Source organism: Protopterus annectens, chromosome 14.part0 (assembly GCF_019279795.1).
Source record: "Protopterus annectens isolate FY-2018-M chromosome 14.part0, PAN1.0, whole genome shotgun sequence".
NCBI classification, from domain to species: domain Eukaryota; kingdom Metazoa; phylum Chordata; order Ceratodontiformes; family Protopteridae; genus Protopterus; species Protopterus annectens.
The window spans coordinates 813766763-813784854 of NC_056748.1; the positions used below are offsets into that span (position 1 = coordinate 813766763).

At 43.8% G+C, this 18092-nt stretch overlaps 1 protein-coding gene across 4 annotated transcripts in view; it reads left to right on the forward strand.

The window, feature by feature from the left end:
* Window positions 1-18092, forward strand: part of ATP5MK (ATP synthase membrane subunit k) — a 124265-nt gene that overhangs the window by 8435 nt on the left and 97738 nt on the right. For all 4 annotated transcript variants that reach the window (XM_044056562.1, XM_044056563.1, XM_044056565.1 and 1 more), the window contains exon 2: window positions 3858-3959. In XM_044056562.1, the coding sequence (XP_043912497.1) occupies window positions 3873-3959 (87 nt within the window). In that variant the 5' untranslated portion in view covers window positions 3858-3872. The remainder of the gene's footprint in view (window positions 1-3857; window positions 3960-18092) is intronic.

Consider the following 18092-nt stretch of genomic DNA (forward strand, 5'->3'; position numbering starts at 1 on the left):
TGGAGTGCATCCAGAAATGCAAGATGCACTGGAACTGCAGAGGGGCTAAGGAAATTGGCTTGTAAAAGTTAATGCATCTTTTGGACATCAGAAATTTTGGGAGGAGTCCCACATAGTGTTCTCTCATTTACAGGAGCGTTTTACCAAAAGATCTCTCTTCAAAGGGGAATCAGCACTGTTTGACCCCTCTTCAGGGGAAGCATATTCCTGGGGAGAGGGTATTTGTGTTGAATAATCCAAAGATTTCTCTTCAGCACAGGAGCCCTTGTCCTTAATCCATTCTTGAGAAGGTTGGGGAGCAGGAGTAGGAACAGGCTCAGAAAGGTGGCTTGAAGGCCTGAAACGTGCTTTAAGAAAGGCCTGCCAATCTGTAGGGGCCTCTCTAGCAGAGGACAAATGCTTAGGTTTTCTTTTTTCTTTGCAGGAGAAAAAAGTCCAATGCAACGTTGGAGGACTGGACAAAAGCATTCGTGTCTGATTTTTCTCTTTCACTAGAGTTCGTGGTACCCCCCAGGACCCTCTGTACTTCAGAGCCTAGGTTTCCCCCATGACATCCTAATCTGCTGCAAACACATCTTTGGAGGTAGAATGGATGTCTGAAGTCAGGGCGGGCTCAGAACTGGGCCCGGCCTATGAATCTTTGCCTGAAGTTGGTCATGCCTCCAGGTTGATGAGCACTTTGGGAGATATGTCTGACAGTGATGCAGCAGAAGCTGCAGGTGGAGGTTTCCTGGCCTTGTGATCAACTGTCTCTGTTGGATCCTGAGCTAACTTCCATATGTTTAGTTAACAACTTAAGCTGTTGGCTGTCTAAACGAAAGAGACTGCTTCTAAGGGTGTTTGGTATGAAGAACTGGCAAATGCTACAGGAATTGTGGTTGTGGCTAGGCCCGAAACAAGGGATGCTGCAAATGACTGTCTGTGTGGAATTTTCTTCCACAATGGCACTTGCCACCCTTGGATGACCTAATCAAAACAGTAGTAAAGAGAAATTTTCCCCAATGGGGCACTTAACTGGAAAAGGTTGACTGAGTCACTGAAACAATCTGACCAGCGGTTGGAATGACATTCTGACTGGTGGCAGAGTTCTGAGAATGGTACATGTGTGTTGCTTTATGGCTTGCGTCCGACTGCAGCCTATGTGCAGTATTCCATGTATCCTACAGTAGTACAAGACGTGTGTGTATATACTGGCTGACCTCTGGAATGATAGACACTACTAAACCAACTGATGAAGCCAATCAACTTTTTTCTTTGTATAAAAGTAACGTTCTGGGTGACTATAAGTGGAGTTATACTCTAGACTTCCTAAAATACCTTCATAACTATTTGAGCAGTTTGAAGTAACTACTGAGAATTATCTTTATAGCTGCTGTCTGGGAGTGTACTACAGGTGGTATCCATTTCTTCATTTTGCTATTTTAATATAGGTGTGTGTAAAGATAAAAAAAAAAATAAATAAAAAATTGGTCCAGCAGCAGATCTCCAGTTATAACAATTTCAGTCCCCCCCCCCCCCCTGATTCTCGTGATTCTACTTGAAGTAGAAGGCTATAGACCATCCATCATATTCCTTGTGTATTGAACAGTTCTCTGCTTTTCCTCAAGAACTGTAGGGGAGGATTTTTGCCCGGTTTGAAGTTTCCTCTCTCAAGGCATTCACATTATGGCAGCTATTCCTAATGTGTCCCCCCCCCCCCCCCCTTGGACTTCAGTTACTACTAATTTAATAAACCTAGAAGAAATGTGGCAAGAGTATGCCTTGGCCTCAAGGCATCATAGCAGAAGTAAGGAAGTTATGCTTTTGTGCTGAGAGAGTTTCTGCATAGTAAGGCTAGATTTATATAGAGAGGTAGGAAGACATCACAGGTGAGTGAATAGTTAGAGGGAAGAATACCATGGGACAAAGACAGAAAAATGGTAAGAGGTGTACAGAGGGGAAGAGGAATAGAAAGGGTGAAAAGCTTGAGTGAGAAGGGAAGATGTCTCTGGAAAAAGGGCTTTGTGAATTGGTGATACTAGTATGAGGTTTGCTGTCAAGTCAAATGTACTGGAAGACATTTGACTTTTGGTGAGTGTCAGTAGTATTGTGTGGGGTTTTTTTTGAGGGCAATGAGCTAGCAGGCTTTATTGGAGTTGTTTTGCAAGGTAATAGCATTCTTTTCTTTTGAGGCTGCAGTTATGGGTAGTCCGTTTTCAAATTGAGATGAGTATTCCTTTTGTGGCAGCTTTGGCTGACTTGGACAGAACTGGTTGCCCAAAACTGGTTTGGGTTTGGTTAGGTTATAATTTTCTTTTCCTTTGGGGGGGGGTTGAATGTGTAGTTGAAAGATGATGGTATTTGGTTAGACCACAGTCTTAAGGTACTTGAAAAGGATGTGGTAGTTTATATGGCAGCATTATTAAGGCTGGGTGCTTTTAATTTTCCTTTTTATTTATTTTTTTTTAGTCTGTTTCGAATATAATTGCTTTTTGTTTTTGAGGGACTGAATAAAAGTTTCTAGCCTATTATCCATTGAGAATTCTGATGTCCTCTTGAAACTCAGTTTGTATAATAGTGGGATTTGTCTCGCCTGTAGACTACCATGTCCTCTGTATAAAGAATCTGAAGTATCTAAAGGGATCTGATTGGAGTATGAGTTTTAATGTGGAAGATGGCAGAGGGCTGTAGTGGAACCCTGAGGCTTCTTCTTTGATAAGAGGAGCTGTTGGAGGTTGTACTGCCCACTTTCAGTTTGACTTTTCACTTTTACCTGTAATATCATATAAATTGCAAGGCAAGTATGTTTGGAGATCCTTATCTTACAAAACCTAGTCATGATGATCTCGTTGCTTCAAGGAGGGCAGAACAGGTCAGGCCAGCAGTAACTGTCTATTTCATTAAAGTCCATCTTGAAAGATGCTGAAGTGTCACTCTGTTTTGCGTGTAAAGGTGATCCCACCCCCCACCCTTCAAGGTCAGGTCAGCATTGGGTGGTATCTGACCCTGTGTCGTGATTCCATGTGGTAATGGAGCTTTAAATATTTGTTAGTTTGCTAAGCTGTTTGTCTTAGAGGTGCACCAAATCGTGTTAGTTTCTGCTGAAAGGTACAAAATGCAAAACTATACATCCCTCTCTTGGAAATTTATTTATTTTTTTTTTTTTAAAAACAAACAAGATTGAGCATCTCCATTAAGCATGGTTACACTTGGAAGTAAACCTTCTATAGCTACTGTATCTTGCTTGAAGTAGTCTATTCAAATGTGTGGTGGTGGTTCTTTCCAGCTATGTGGAGTACTAGCTGCACTTTATGGAAATTTTTTTTTTTTTTTTTTTTTTTTTTTGTATATAGAAATGGGTAAGGTACCTTTTTATCCAGACTGGTTTACAAAATAAGTATCTCCAAACATACTTACCTTGTAATTCCTATGATATTTGTACAGTTAAAAGTGGGGGAAAAAGTCAGAGCTTGGGGATATATAACTTCAGTTTGTAAAATGGTGCTTGTGTTTTGAAGCTTAATTTTTGTGGCAATGTTTAGTCTATTTGCTGTTGGAGCACACTTTGATATGTGGTACATGAGTGCTTCCATAAGCCGTTGGCAGTTCTGTAATGCCATGAGCTTGCCTTGTAATAAGCCACATGGCATGATATTGAGCAGTGATCTACAATATTTTGCTCCAAATTGACACACTGGAGTGGGTGAGTTCTATGTGGCTGTTTAGAGGTGTGTGTAATGTGCTTACAAGCAGTGTGTGTGCATATGTACAGCACACTTGTACTGTGTGTGTGCATATGAACCTTTTAAGAAGTTGAGATTTTATATTTTAAAAGAAAAAAAAACTGATGGAAAATTGTCCCTTTTGATTTTTGTCAGGATATAGCAAAGACCATGGGTGCACACGATGCTGGATCTCACCACCAGTTCACTGGAATTCAGAGATACTTCAATGCATATACTATCACAGGAAGAAGGAATGTAAGTGAAATGTAACTTATGTTAACACACATCAGTCTGGGTCGTTAACTGTGAATGTTTCAATTGGAGGTGTTTTGAGTCCTTTATTTCCCCTAACTTCAGGAGAATCCTTATATTACACTACTCACTGTAGCCTTTTTTTATAAACCTAGATGTTGCATTTTACTTGTTTTCTTGTTTTTGATGCCTTTTTTCATTGCTTGTAAGAGCTTGATGACTCTTTCTTTAGTGTTAATATTTTTGCTTTCTTCCTGTTGGTAAAGCTTCCAAAATGACAGTGAAAAACGTAGGGGGAGATTGGGGAAACATAGGAACAAGACTGTCATGAAAAAGTGGTGCAAGTTATTAATAGCAAGGGAGTGCACTGCTAGGAACCATTGAAAAGCCATTTAAATATTTTGCCCACCAATTTATCTGAGCCATTGCATTTGGAAAGTTGCACCTGACGTATTACTTTTTCCATGTGTTAAAAAAAAAAACACCACACACAACAGGAATTTATTTTTTTTTTTTTCCCCTTCAGTGCCTATACTGGCTTGCACAATTATGGAAACTTGAAGCAGGGTATGACTGACAAATTTTCTTTTACTGTTTCTGTAATACTTGCATGTTGGAGGATGATGGTGTGAAGATTAATTTAAGTAATACCTGACTTTTAAGTGAATTGGAAGTTAAATGCTTGTGTCTTGATTGTCTTAAGTGTTTGTGTCTTGAGCAGTGAGAGTGTTGTATATTTTTGATTGTGCTAAAACGTTTGCTTTTTATTCTTTTAATTTAAAGCTAAACTATAGCTGGACTATTGTCAGCTGCCTCCTGGAATCTTGCAGGCATTTAAATGTCATCACTTGTGTGGGGCATTTGTAATTGGTAAGAATCCAGGAGCTGTCCAGTTAATACATTTTAAAGGGGCAGTATATAAAGGTAGAGTTCTTGGCCTCTGCTAAAGGGACTTGTAGCTTTGAGTGGAATTTCAAACACCTTCATTCTGAGTCCACAAAAATGTGGAGAGTTCCTGTCTCCTGGCAAACTTCTGTGCATTGGTTTGCTAACTGAAACCTTGGTCATAGCTGGGGGTTTTCTTTGCATGCCAGAATGCTAGCAAATTGTCAAAGCAAAATATTTTCAGAAATGCTTGTTACAGCAGTGATGCGTTTTTGTTTCTGGGGGGTAAAAAAAGGGTGGTGAACTTGCTATTTATTCAGAATGTTAAGTTGTGGTAAATTTGCTGCAGTTATAAATAAGATGAATTTGAGCTTGTTAAAATGTGACTCTTTCTGGAGAGTCCGACATTAAGTGAGATCACTAGGCGTGGTCAGAATTTTCTGAAATGGAGATTTCAGTAGCCCGTCTGGATGTCAGTGTTTCTGATTTAATGGCTAATTACTTCAGTTCAGAGACTATAATGCTGTCTCCTAATGAGTTTTTCTGTCTGGTGCATTTTGAAGCAGTGAGACTGTTTGTTTTTTGTTAGTAGCCTTCTGAAAGTAAGCATTTTGCTGCACAACGAAAGCTATTTTGTCAAATGAATTGATCTGATACAGCTAGGACCTCTGTTCTGTCCTTGGAACCGGTACGGCCGATTCCCAGCTCGCACAAGCCAAAAACCCAGCTAAGATCTACCCATAATGCCCCTCTCCTAGTTACTCCAGATCTCGTTTGCTGCATTCCTAGTCAGATGTGCTAGCCATCTCTCTCAAAGCCAAGTAGAAAACTGTTAATTTTAAGACAGTTTCTCTTCAAAATTATTTAATTTTTAGTCACGTTAGCATTTTCTTACTGTCACCTATAACCCAAGCCTATTTCCTACCCTTTTCTGTGGTGCCTTACTATGTCAGACCAAGCTAAGTTTGGATTTAAACAGTGTGACAAGTGTGGACATAAGATACCTAACTTGGATACACACGTTTGTTGTGTCTGTTTGGGCGTGGATCTTATTAGAGCTGACTGACATTTGTGCTAGTTTTAGAAATTGTACACTAGCAGAACATAATCTTAACTCGACACCACCTTTTTCGTTGGTTCTACTTGGGTCTGAGGTCTCGCCCCCACCAAAGACCAAAAAGTATAGTGACAAACTGAGTCATTCTGATCCTGCATCTCCATCAGTTACGGATCCTTCAGCTCCATGCTTCCTCAGTGCAGACCTTTTCGGCACCAGGCTTTGTGTCTTCTACCCTCCCAGTGCCGTCCATGATATTCACCCCCATTTCGGCTCCAACATTGGCACCACTGACTTCGGTGCCATCCTTGGATCTGACATTGGCTCCGATAACTGTACCTGCTTCGGCATCATCCCCAGCCATGGTGCCGACAAGTTTCTTCGGCTCAAATTCAAATATCTGCCATGGACGAATACCTCCGGTGCATACTGTCTTGGTTCCGACAGCAGTGTTTTCCCTGTCTGCACCGTCCACCTTTGCTGCATTGGCTCCGGTGGAACTGATGCTCTCCCAAAGCAGTGCTTGGACTGTCCGTACATTGGTACGTAGCCTGGCGCTGTCTGTCCACGGCTCCAGCTTCCAGTTCTCTCGGAGCTCCTCACGGTGAGGTGTGACTCTGGTTCCGAGGTTCTCCCTCCCGGTTCAGGACTCCAATCCTTCCTCAGGTGGGCCTGCTGTACAGGTAGTGGACTCGCAGTCAGCACCCATGACAATGGTATCAGAACCCTCCCATAGCATGCTCCTCTCCCAACCCTCTATTTCAGGACCCTGGGCACGGGAGTCAAGAACCCTGTTTGAAGGGGAACCCCTTCTCCGGAGTCCTCCTCAGAAGATCCCACTGGGGAGCCACCCCAGAAGAAAAGGTGCAAGAGGAATCGCCTGGATTCACTGGAGGAATCCATCACTGAAGACAGACTGTGATGCGGGGGAAGAGTCCCCATGGTATTCCCCCAGACGACATCTCATTTGGAGACCTCGAAATTCTGAAGCAGCGGGGAGACTTAAGTCCTGTAACCCTTCTTAGGAATCTGTGTTTCTGCATGCCTTCTGTGCCTGGCCATCTACTTCCTGGGTGACCCCACCGGCAGATGACCTTGTTAAACTCATTGTGCAGCATGCCTGGAACAAAAATTTTATCTACATCAGAAGACCAGCCCCCACTGGTCCTAGCAGTTGACAGTTGATTCTGTGGTTGTGGCGGCGGCCACCAAGAGAACTGGCAGAAGATAGTTCCACCGTCCATCCTCCAAACAGTCTCATACCATGGACAGACTAGAAAAACAGATGTATGCTTCAGCGACATTCGCCATTCAGTCACTAAACTATCTGGCGCACTTTTTTTACTCCTCTCCAAAGAGGCCTAATTTCCGAAATGTCTTCCTCTTTGGTGGTGTACTGTCTGAGGTGTATGATTCTGTCGCCTTGCAGCTATCTACTCTTGAATCCATCTCTAATCCCTAGATGCATTTGATCTCACTCCGAGGGGGCATCTTGAGCTGCTGCATCAGGCATAGTCATGAGACGTAATGCTTGGATGTGGTTTTGTGACTTCGCAGACCCCTTTTAAGTCTTCCTTCATCAATGCTCCTGTTGATGAATCTGCCCTTTTTGGACCCAAAGTACGAGACACACTTTCACGTAGTGAGAAAGACTGAAGGACCTTGTCTGCTGTGGGCTTACGCCTTTCCAACCCCCAGAGGTGCTACTCCAGGAACCAGAAGGGAGGAAAAGTGTGGTTCAAGAAATCCCAAGGACCTTTTCGTGATGCACTCTTGGTGAACAATCCCCCCCCCCCCCCCCACTGGGCAGAGGGGGCAACTCTTATTGAAGATATCCTTTTGTTTTGGGGTAGAGGGGGTCCGCGTAACCAAGGCACTAGAGATTCTTTCTCCGGCAGACCCTACCAGCACTCCTGAGCAGCGGCCTGAATGCTTCCCTCTGGAAGAAAAAAAGACCTCAGACAGCTTCATCTACCAGCCTGACATCTTATTACTAATGATGTTTGGGTGCAGAGAATAATATCCAGAGGCTACAAAATACCTTTCAACTTAACTCCCAGACCTGTCAAACAAATCCTCGATGTACCACCCAATCGGAGGGAGTTGGCCTTACAGAGAGAGAGAAGCTGCTAAGGAAAAGTCATCCAACCAGTCCCACCTGACCAGACAGGATCCGGGTTTTACTCTAGGTTCTTTTTTTAGTGCCAAAAATGACAGGGGACCAGACCAATCCTGGATCTCGGCCTATTGAACAAATTTATCAGACTTCAAAAATTCCGGATAGTCTCGATATAGTCCATCCTTCCCTTCCTAGGGAGGGATAACTGGATGTGCTCTATAGACCTCCAGGATGTGTACTACCACATAAAGATGGATCACTGCTCTCCTGAGGTTTCTCCGCTTCCGGCTGGGAGCCAATCACTACCAGTTCAGGGCACTGCCATTTGGTCTCTCGACAGTCCCCTGAGTGTTCAACAGATGTATGGCAGTTGTGGTAGCTCATCTTTGACTAAAAGGATTCTAGGTGTTTCCCTATCTAGATGGTTGGCTCCTTACTGCTCCAACAAGGAATCTTCTAGTCCGCAGTCTCTCTTACACTCAAGTTCTCCGCTTGGATTACAATCAACAAAGACAAATCTCCAATGTCCCCAACGAAGACTATTGGACCAGTCTTCGACACAACATCCTGTCAAGCATCCCCCCCAACAGGCATTTGAAAATAAGACGCCAAATCCAAGATCTTCCTCAGACCTATGTACCAGCACATCTTCTACTGCAACTCTTGGGCTCCATGGCAGCTGCCATTACATTTAGTAGCACTGGCAAGACTGCACATGAGAATCCTGCAGTGGCTCCTTTCCACACAATGGTCGTTGATAACTCACCCACTCAACCACATGATACGCCTTACAAACCGTTGCAAGGAAGAAATGCTATGGTGGATGAAGCCACAAACTAATCTTTGGTGTTTACCTTTGTCTTCCTCAGCCCACGGTCACTGTGACCACGGACGCTTCACTGTTGTGGGTGGGGGGGCATTTCTAGGGAAAGACTGTCCAAGGCACCTGGTCCCACATGGAGACCAACTTGCACATAAATGTTCTGCAACTGAGGGCAGTTCTGTTGGCACTGCAAGCATCCCTTTCCTCGAGGACCACTGCAGTTCATGTCAGACAACATGCCTGTCTGGTATATCAACAAGCAAGGCAGAACCAGGTCTTACTCCCTGTGTCGGGAATCCATGAGGATTTGGCACTGGGCGATAAGTTTCCAACCTCTTTCTTGTAGCAACACACATTCCTGGGAGTTCCAACCTTATTGCGGACAATCTGAGCAGGAACATCCTGATGCCTCACTAGTGGTCCCTCAACCCTGTAACAGATTGGAATTTCCAGCGCTGGGGCAAGCCTTGCTGCGACCTGTTTGCTTCCCCTCTAGACTACAAATGCAGAAGCTATTTTGCCCTGACCCCCCCCCAGGGGAACCACCGAGGGACGCTCTAACGCACAATTGGCCCCTGGATTGTCAGGCCCCCCCCCTTCCCAAAATTTCTCCAGAAAGCTCAAGAGGTTGAGAAGCAAAGTGATCTTAATTGCCCCTTACTGCCACGTCATGTCTGGTTCCCGTTTATATGGCTTCATCTGATTCTCAGCCTGTGGATCCTGGATCATTCCCAGGACCTGTTATCTCATCCTCTGGGACTGATTCATCCGAACCGCCAATTTTCATAATGGTCTTTAATTCTTCAGTTATGTCACACCGCCTATGCAAGACCTTTTTTGAAGGGAGTATTAAATGTTAAAACCTCCTGTCAAGCCTCCCTTAGAACCCTGGAACTTGACTCTGGTGTTTCAGTCTCTCACAGGTTCTCCCGTAGAATCCTTGGAGTCATGTGATTTGAAAGTTTTTGTCATGGAAAACCTTGCTCATTTCGCTGAGGTTAAGTGCTACTAGAAGTATCTGAGCTGCAGGCCTTGAGTGTAGAGTCCTTACTTGATCTTCCACATGGATAGGGTGTCCCTTCGTACTAACCCTTCTTTCTTGCCCAAGGCAATTTCTGTCTTTTCCATTAACCAATCTATTGACCTGTCTGTTTTCTTCCCTCTGCATTCTAATAGAGGGTAGTACCTTTTGCACACCCTTTATGTCCATCGGCAGCTTTGTCGTTATTTGGACAGGACTAAATCTTTCAGGAAAATTGTTTTGTGGCCTTTGCAGGACCCAGATTGGGTAAACCCGTTTCCAAAGAGACTTTATCCTCTTGGCTTAGAAACGTCTACCTTCATCTACCAACAGAATAAGCTAGCCTTACCTTCCAGAATAAAGGCTCATTCTACCAGATCTATGGTTACTTCTGTAGCTCTTCATTCCAGAGCCTCTATGGATATATGCGCAGCAGCTACTTGGGCAAGACCTTATCTTTATTATTTATTTATAATATTTATTTATAATATTTATTTATAATATTTATTTATATAATATGTGTGTATGTATGTGTGTGTATATTATTTATATGTTGACTAGGAGTGTCCGACTAGATGTAGGTCCATTTTCAGCAGAGGCCTAGGGAGAAAAGCTCCACAGTTAAAATAAACGGACAGTAGTTACATTGGATTACAAATTTACATGGCAATTACTTACAACATATTTACAGATGAACATAGTACATCAGTAGACAACTAGAATCTGTATCTGTGAAGTACATAACAGACATTAACAAATGTTTCAAGAAGTCCCTGCTGTATAATAAGTACTGGCTTTTGAGCATCTTGAGCTTGTTCTAATAAAGGTAGTTAGTGGAGTGGAAAGAGAGGTAGTTGGATGGGGAGGGTGATATTAGAGTGGGAGTTGCAAGGGCATAGCCAGCATGTTTTTAGGTGCGCTTTTAGTAAAGTTTTGAAGTGGGTGCATGATAGTATGGAGGTAATTGTAGGTGGGAGGGAGTTCCATAATTTGGCTATGGTGCAAGTGAATAGTGCTTCACCAGCAGAGTTATTGGCTTTAGTGATCTGCAAGTGATTTTTGTTGCTGGATCTTAGTGGTCTGGTGGTGCGATAGGTTGGAGTAGATTCTGGAGGGCTGGGACATTTAGTGGATGATTAACTAGTTTGTGGGCAAGTGAGTTGATACCATTGAAGGAGTTCAAGCCAGCCCAGTTCAGCGAGATGGTGGTGACTACGGTAGGATGTCCCTGTGGAGAATTTGGCGATTTTGTTGTAGCGGGTCTCTAGCTTGTTTAAATCGCATTGCCTTAGGTTGGTATATATTGGACAGGCATAAAGTAGGGTGGAGATAAGGTGGGAATTTGCTATTGAAATCTTTAGTGAGAAGTTGCTTATTTCTGTGTAGCGCTCCTAGTTTATTGTGGACTTTAGTTTGTCTATTTCCACTCCTAGCAATTTTGTGTGTTCAGTTGGGTATATAGTGGTGTTGTCTTTTGCTGTGATGTTAGTGAGAGTTGTTTTTGAGTGTTTGGTGGGTTGGAAGATGAGTAGTTTAGTTTAGTTTTGTTTGGGTTGAGTATTAATTGGGCATCGGATAACCAAGTTTCAACGGAGGAAAAAGCTTCCTGTGTGACTTTTTGCAGTTTGGGTAGGGACTGGGCTGAGCAGATGAGTCATCTGCGTATTGTATGAGTGTGCCATGTTTGGCAGAGGCTAAATTATTAGTGAAAACTGAGAAGAGTAGGGGTCCAAGGATGGATCCTTGGGGAACCCCTATGGAGACGGGTAGTTGGGGAGATATGTCATTCTGCCATGCAATGGATTGTTGGCGGTCAGACAGGTAACTCTGAAACCAGTTGGTGACTGACTGATTTTTGTGAGAAGGATAGGTTATTGAGGACAGAGAAGTTGTTTGTGTGGGACCATGCCAAATGCTTTAGATAGGTCTAGGAAAGTAGCAGAGGCGAGATGGCCATTGTTATGCTGAAGGATAGTGTTAGTAAAGGAGTAAGGCAGTGGTGGTGCTATGGTTTGGTCTGAAACCATGCTGAGTATTGGAAAGGAGGTTGTTAGTAAGGAGGTAGTCTGAGACCTGAGAGTGTATGCATCTCTCTAGTATTTTGGAGAGTGGAGTGAGAATAGCTATGGGGCGGTAATTGGTTAGTTCTGTGGAGGGTCCGCCTTTGTGGAGGGGAATTGTATGTGATACTTTCCGCAGTGTGGGAACGTAACTTTCTGACAGAGATCTGTTAATCAAGATGGATACTGGGTAGGCCAGAGCATCAGCTGCGATTTGTAGGTATTCACTTGGGAGGTTGTCTGCTGCTAATCTGGTAGGCTTAAGTTTAGTTAAGAGTTTTTTTATGTTGGATGTAGGTACAGGAGAAAGAGAATGCAGTGGGCAGATTACTAGTTGGTGTGGGATGGAGGGGAGGGGAGTTGTGTTTAGCTAGTGATAGTATGGTTTGTGTGAAGTGTGTGTTGAATGAGGTAGCAATATTTTCTGAGGAGTGAAGGATGTTAGGAGGAGGGGTACTGACTTTACCTGGGTGGAGGATGGAGTTTATGGAGGACCAGAATTGTTTTGGGGCTGTGTTGAGAGGAGTCTAGGGCAGACTGGTAGTATTGGAATTTGTCCTGTTAGCTTTTTGACTATTGCGTAGTTCTAGGAATTTCTGCCTAGTTGAGGGGTTTTGGTTTTGCGCCAGTGCTCCCAGGCTTTATCTCTGTTTTTCATTTCTGACTTGGTGGTTTTCTGTAGCCATGGGGAGGATTGTGCTTTAATTCTGGTAAGTCTTATGGGGGCATGGTAATTAAGGATGCTCAGGAAGGTAGTATTAAAAAATTCAACTGCGTCATCAAGGCTGAGGTACTTTAGAGGATGCCAGTTACATTATTTGAGGAATGAGATGAATGTGAGTGGGTTAAAGTTTAGTTTTTAACGTAGATGACCGGTTTAGCTTGGTATAGGTATTTTTTCAGTAGGAATGTTTGGGAGTGATCACTGAGGCTATCTGATAAGCAGCCTGTTATATATGACTGGGGGCTCTTGCTGACTAGTACCCAGTCCAGGGTAGTGTGCTTGCTGGAGTTTTTATTTATCCTGGTTGGCGACTGGACTAGTTGGGTGAAGCCATGAAGGTTTACATGATGGGTTGGATGGTTGCCAGAACAGGATTGCCAGTCAATATTGAAATCGCCTAAAATTATAGTTTCTTGGGGGAGATGGCGGGTAGACCAGCTGAGGAGGTTTTCTAGTGGAGGGATGTTTTGGCCAGGTGGGAAGTAGCATCCAATTATGTTGATGGTTTTGTTTATTTTGAGGTTGGTATATATTTCTTCATTGCCTATTTGTGGAGCTGATGATTTTAAGATCTGGATGTTTAGATACGGTTTAAATATTATAGCTACACCGCCTCCTTTCTTGTTTAGCCGGTCTACTCTTAATGCCATAATCTGTGGGGAGTATTTGCTCACTGATAATGTGAGGTTTTAGCCAGGTTTCTGTCAGGATGACTATCTGGGGAGTACAAGTCTATGGTGGCATGGAGTTCATGGACTTTGTTGGATATACTTCTAATATTTAGGTTTAGTAGAAGGAAGTCACTTGGCTTTCTATTGGCTGTAGTATGGGAGAAGTTGTGGTTTCTAGTCTGATTTATGAGGATTGGGGTTGGAGATGGTAGGGTCAGGGTTGGGGTGGATGTCTCCACTTAGGGCTAGTTTAGATATGCATGAGGTTATTAGTTTTCTCAGTTTTTGAATGTGTTTATAAGGGAAACTTTGATTGTGCTCTTTGGGTAATAGGTATGGTGGGAGGGTTACTATGTAAAGTTGTAGGGATGCTTTATGCTTGAGTAATATAGTTGGTAAAATATGTGGGGGGTGCGTAGGAATGTTTCTTGAGTTGGTGGGAGAGAAACTGGTAGAGACCCTGTTTGTTTCCAGCCCCCTCATAAGAGCAACTATCAGGTAACGGAGTTAACTGATAAATGAACATATGATAGTGACAAGGGTGGTTGTAGTTGTAAAAATGGTGCCTGCCACAGGTAATATTTTTTAACTTTGGGATTGTCTTAAGGTAATGAACAGGGAAGGGGGAGGGGAGAACAAGGGTGTGGGCAGGCAGTTCTTTGTACTGCTGCTAATGAGCCAAAGCAAATACAAGTTTGTCACAATTGACCAAGGACTGCTCTGAAACTGTGTCATTTCTTAACCATTTGCCAGGTGGAAAAACAGGATAACCTTGTATTGGTAGGCTACTGTGGTCTTTGTTTAAATTAACAAACACACAGTATTGATCAGTTATGGATACTATTTGCTAATAGAAGGGAATAAGAGCAAGTGGAAGGTGTGTGTGTGTGGCTGCTTACAAGCCAAAGCAGAGTGAGCCAATATTCATTTTCCCCTGGAGAGCAAACAGGTAGACACATACTCAAGTTAACTTTAGCTGTTCGCAGACAGTTCAGACCCGGACTGCGCTTTTCTTATAAGGTGGTACCTCAGTTGAATACTTAAGAGTGGTGTTAGGTTGGAGAGACACTGAGCTCCTTCATGGGGCCTGTAGCAGAGTGGATTGTAGTTGTGATGTAATGTATCTCATTACAAGTTAGATTTGACCTCCAGGGGACTAGCATCTTTTGGTTCTTTGGTGCTCAGGAATATCCTTCCTTAGGACTACCCAGGACTCGAGTAGCTGGGGACTCTGTCCTAGCTATAATGGAAGAAAGTTTTGCCATAACGTTCTGTCTGTATTGTTGATCCCCGTTCAGTCATTACATGTGGGTATCTGTTCTGACCTCTGAACTGAGCCAGCCATCCCCCAAGCTCGCGCCAGCTACAAACTCTCGAGCTAAAAACTGTTAAGAATTCCCCTCTCCCTGTTGCATCAGATTGAGTTTGCAAGTCAAAAGAAGGTAGAGGCTACCTCTAGTCAAATGACCTAACAGAACCGGATGGTGAGGTCCACTAGAAGCCACAGAAGGGGGAAGGAGGGAGGGTCGTTATGACTGAGGATCAACAATACAGATGGAATGTTATGGTAAGACGCAACTTTATCTGGTTGACCCTCGTTCAGTCCTTGTATGTGGGACAGAGTCCCCAGCTACCTTATTCCTGGGAGGCTGTTGTGGAAGGACATTTGGGAGCACCATAGAACCAAAAGATGCTCTTCCTCTGGTGGCAAAATACAATTAGTAATGATTGATGAAGGTATGAGGAGTAGCCCAAGCTGCAGCTGCACAAATGTCATGTAAAGAGGCTCTGGCATGGAAGGCAGCAGAAGTTGCCACCGACCTTGTAGAATGAGCCTTTATGGTAGTAGGTAATGGAATATTACGTTTTCTATAAATGAAAGTTACACAGTCTTTTAACCATTTAGCCAATGTGACCTTGGCAACAGCACATCCTAATCTTGGTCCAGTATAGGCCAAAAATAACTGGTCTGATTTACAAGAAGCCTTAGTCCTGTTCAAGTAGAAGCAAAATTGCCTGTGAATATCTAGGGTATGTAGGCAATACTCCTCTGTTTGAATGATTTGGAGACAAACTGGCAATTCATTGGTTTGATTAATGGACATTTCAGGGATCACTTTTGGCAGAAAGGAAGGATTGGTTTTCAATGACACTCTATGAAAAATCAAATATGGCCTTTTGATGCATAAGGTTTGAAGCTCAGAGATGCGTCTGGCAGAAGTAATGGTGACCAAATACAAGGTTTTCCATGACAAATACTTGAGGTAGCAAGAAGAGGCTGGTTCGAAAGGTGGCATTGTCAAAGCTTGTAGGACTAATGACTGGTCCCATGGTTGAGTAGGTTCTCTAAAAGGGGGTCTTAAATGATTAACACCTTTTATGAAAGTCTTTCATAATTTGTGTGACATAAGAGAAGTGTCTTGGACACCATCCATGAAAATTAGATATTGCAGCCAAATGAACTCTAATGCTAGAGGCAGACCGGACTGAAATAGGGTAGACAGTCCAGTACTATCGACACTGGTGCTGAAAAAGTATCCTGTTTTTTCTTTGAGCCAAAAAGTAAATCTCTTCCATTTGCTGAGATGTAATTCTGGTGGAAAACTTATGAGATTCAATAAGAATGTCGCATACTGGCAAAGAAAGATCATTCTGCCTGGCAGTCAGAGGAATTGGAGGAGACAAGCTGTGAGCTTCAGGCTGTTCAAGTTGGGGTGAATCAGATTCTGCAGATGGGAGATCAACCCTGGGGTTGGATGGAGAATCCATGGTTGATCTAGCAGGTGAGGCCAAAGGAAGGGAAACCAAATCTGACGAGGCCAGTATGGTGCTATGAGGATTACTTTGCTCTTCAACCGGCGGGCTTTCTTCAGAAACTGGGGGATGAGGGGTTGAGGTGGAAATGCATAAAGCAGACCCGAGGGCCAATCGTGGACTAGACCGTCCCTGGGTGACTGTCCCGGAGGGGGAAACTGGGCAAAATAGTTGCTGCATTTGTAGTTGGTCAGGGATGTAGAGAGGTCACAGCAAGGAAGACCCCAGCGGTTGAAAATCTCCGCTGCTATCAAGGGATTCGGGGACCACTCGTGAGGTTGTAGAATACTACTGCTGAGTCTGTCATGTTGGAACTCCCGGGAATGTGCATCGCTAGAAGAAAGCGGTTGGTAGCCATTGCCTATTGCCATATCCTCATGGCGCCTCGACAGAATGGGTAAGATTTAGTTCCACTGTGTTTGTTGATGTACCAGACAACCACCATGTTGTCTGATTTATATTGCAATAGTTCTAGATGGCAGCAGGGGATAGAATGCTTGCAATGCCAGAAGCACTGCCCTCAGCTCTAGAACATTTATATGCAGATGGGCCTCCATTTTGGACCAAGTACCTTTGACTCTGTCCTTGAAATAGCCCCCACCCCATCAGGGAGGCGTCCATGGTCACTGTAGCCTTAGGCTATTTGGGGGAGAAGGGGCGAGACCATTGTGACTGATTGCATCATCCACCAATTTAGATCTTGTTTGCTCTGTGAGTTACCCGAATCTTGGCTGAAAGAGGGTACTGAAAGGGATACCATTGGGTGAGCAGTAGCCATTGTAGAAGCTTCATGAAACCTGGCCAGGGGGACAATCGTAATGGAGGCTGCCATGGAAACTCGACAACTAGAGAACAGAATGAGCTGTGGATTTCTCCTTTTGAAAGGATTGGAATCTGTTGCTGCTTTATCCTTAGAATTCTGTCCTCTGGAATGGATGCTTTGCATTTCTTTATATTCAAGATGACCCCTATGAATTCTGTGGACTGAGATGGGGTGAGATTGGATTTTTGCCAGTTTATGGATATGCCTAGCCTTTCTGCAGTGAGGAGAGGGTATGCCAGGGCTTCTTCTAATAGATGTTTGGTGGGGGTGGAGAAGAGCCAGTTGTCTAGGTATGGAAACGCCTGGAATCCTTGTAGTAGCAAGTGAGCTGTGATGACTGCTATGCACTTTGTGAACAACACTCTCTGGGGGTTGTAGAGTGTCCGAATGGCAGTACTCTGAGCTGGTAATGACTGGCTCCCGCATGGAAGCAAAGGAATCTTCTTGGTCTGTCCACTTATGTGGTAGTACGCATCTTGTAGATCTGTCGAGCACATCCAATCGTCTTTTTCCAAAAGCGGAAGGATAGACTGTATTGTGACCATCCAGAATTTGTGTACTTCAATACACTGAGATCCAAAATTGGTCTCCAGTCCCCGTTTTTTTTTTGGCACCAAAAATAAGAGTAGAATCCAGGTCCTATCTGGTCTGGAGGGACTGTTTGGATGACTTATTATTTTTTATTTATTTTTTTCCTTGGCAGCTTCAAACGCTGCTTCTCTTTCACTGGGTGGAACGTCTGGTAAGCTTGTTAAGGGAGCGGGACAAAGGTTTAAGGGGATATGATAACCTGTGGTTATCCTTTGTACCCAAGAATCTGTGATAATGGTTAGCCAGGCAGAAGGGTACAAAGAAACTACCCCCAACCACTTCCAGAGGAAAGCAGTTGAGCTGCTCTTCAGGAGCGCTGGTAGGATTGGCCAGGGAAAGAATCCCTGGAACCCTGGTTACACGGACCCCCCTCTGCCCCAAAAGGGGTGTCTTTCCCTGAGAGTTACCCCCTCTGCCTCTAGGGGAGAGCTCAGATTGTGTGTCATGGAAAGAACTTTGAGACACTTTTTGTGCCATATCTTCCCACTCTTCTGGTTTCTGGAGAAAGCCTGTTGAGGGGAAGAATAAGTGACACCCACAGCAGAAAG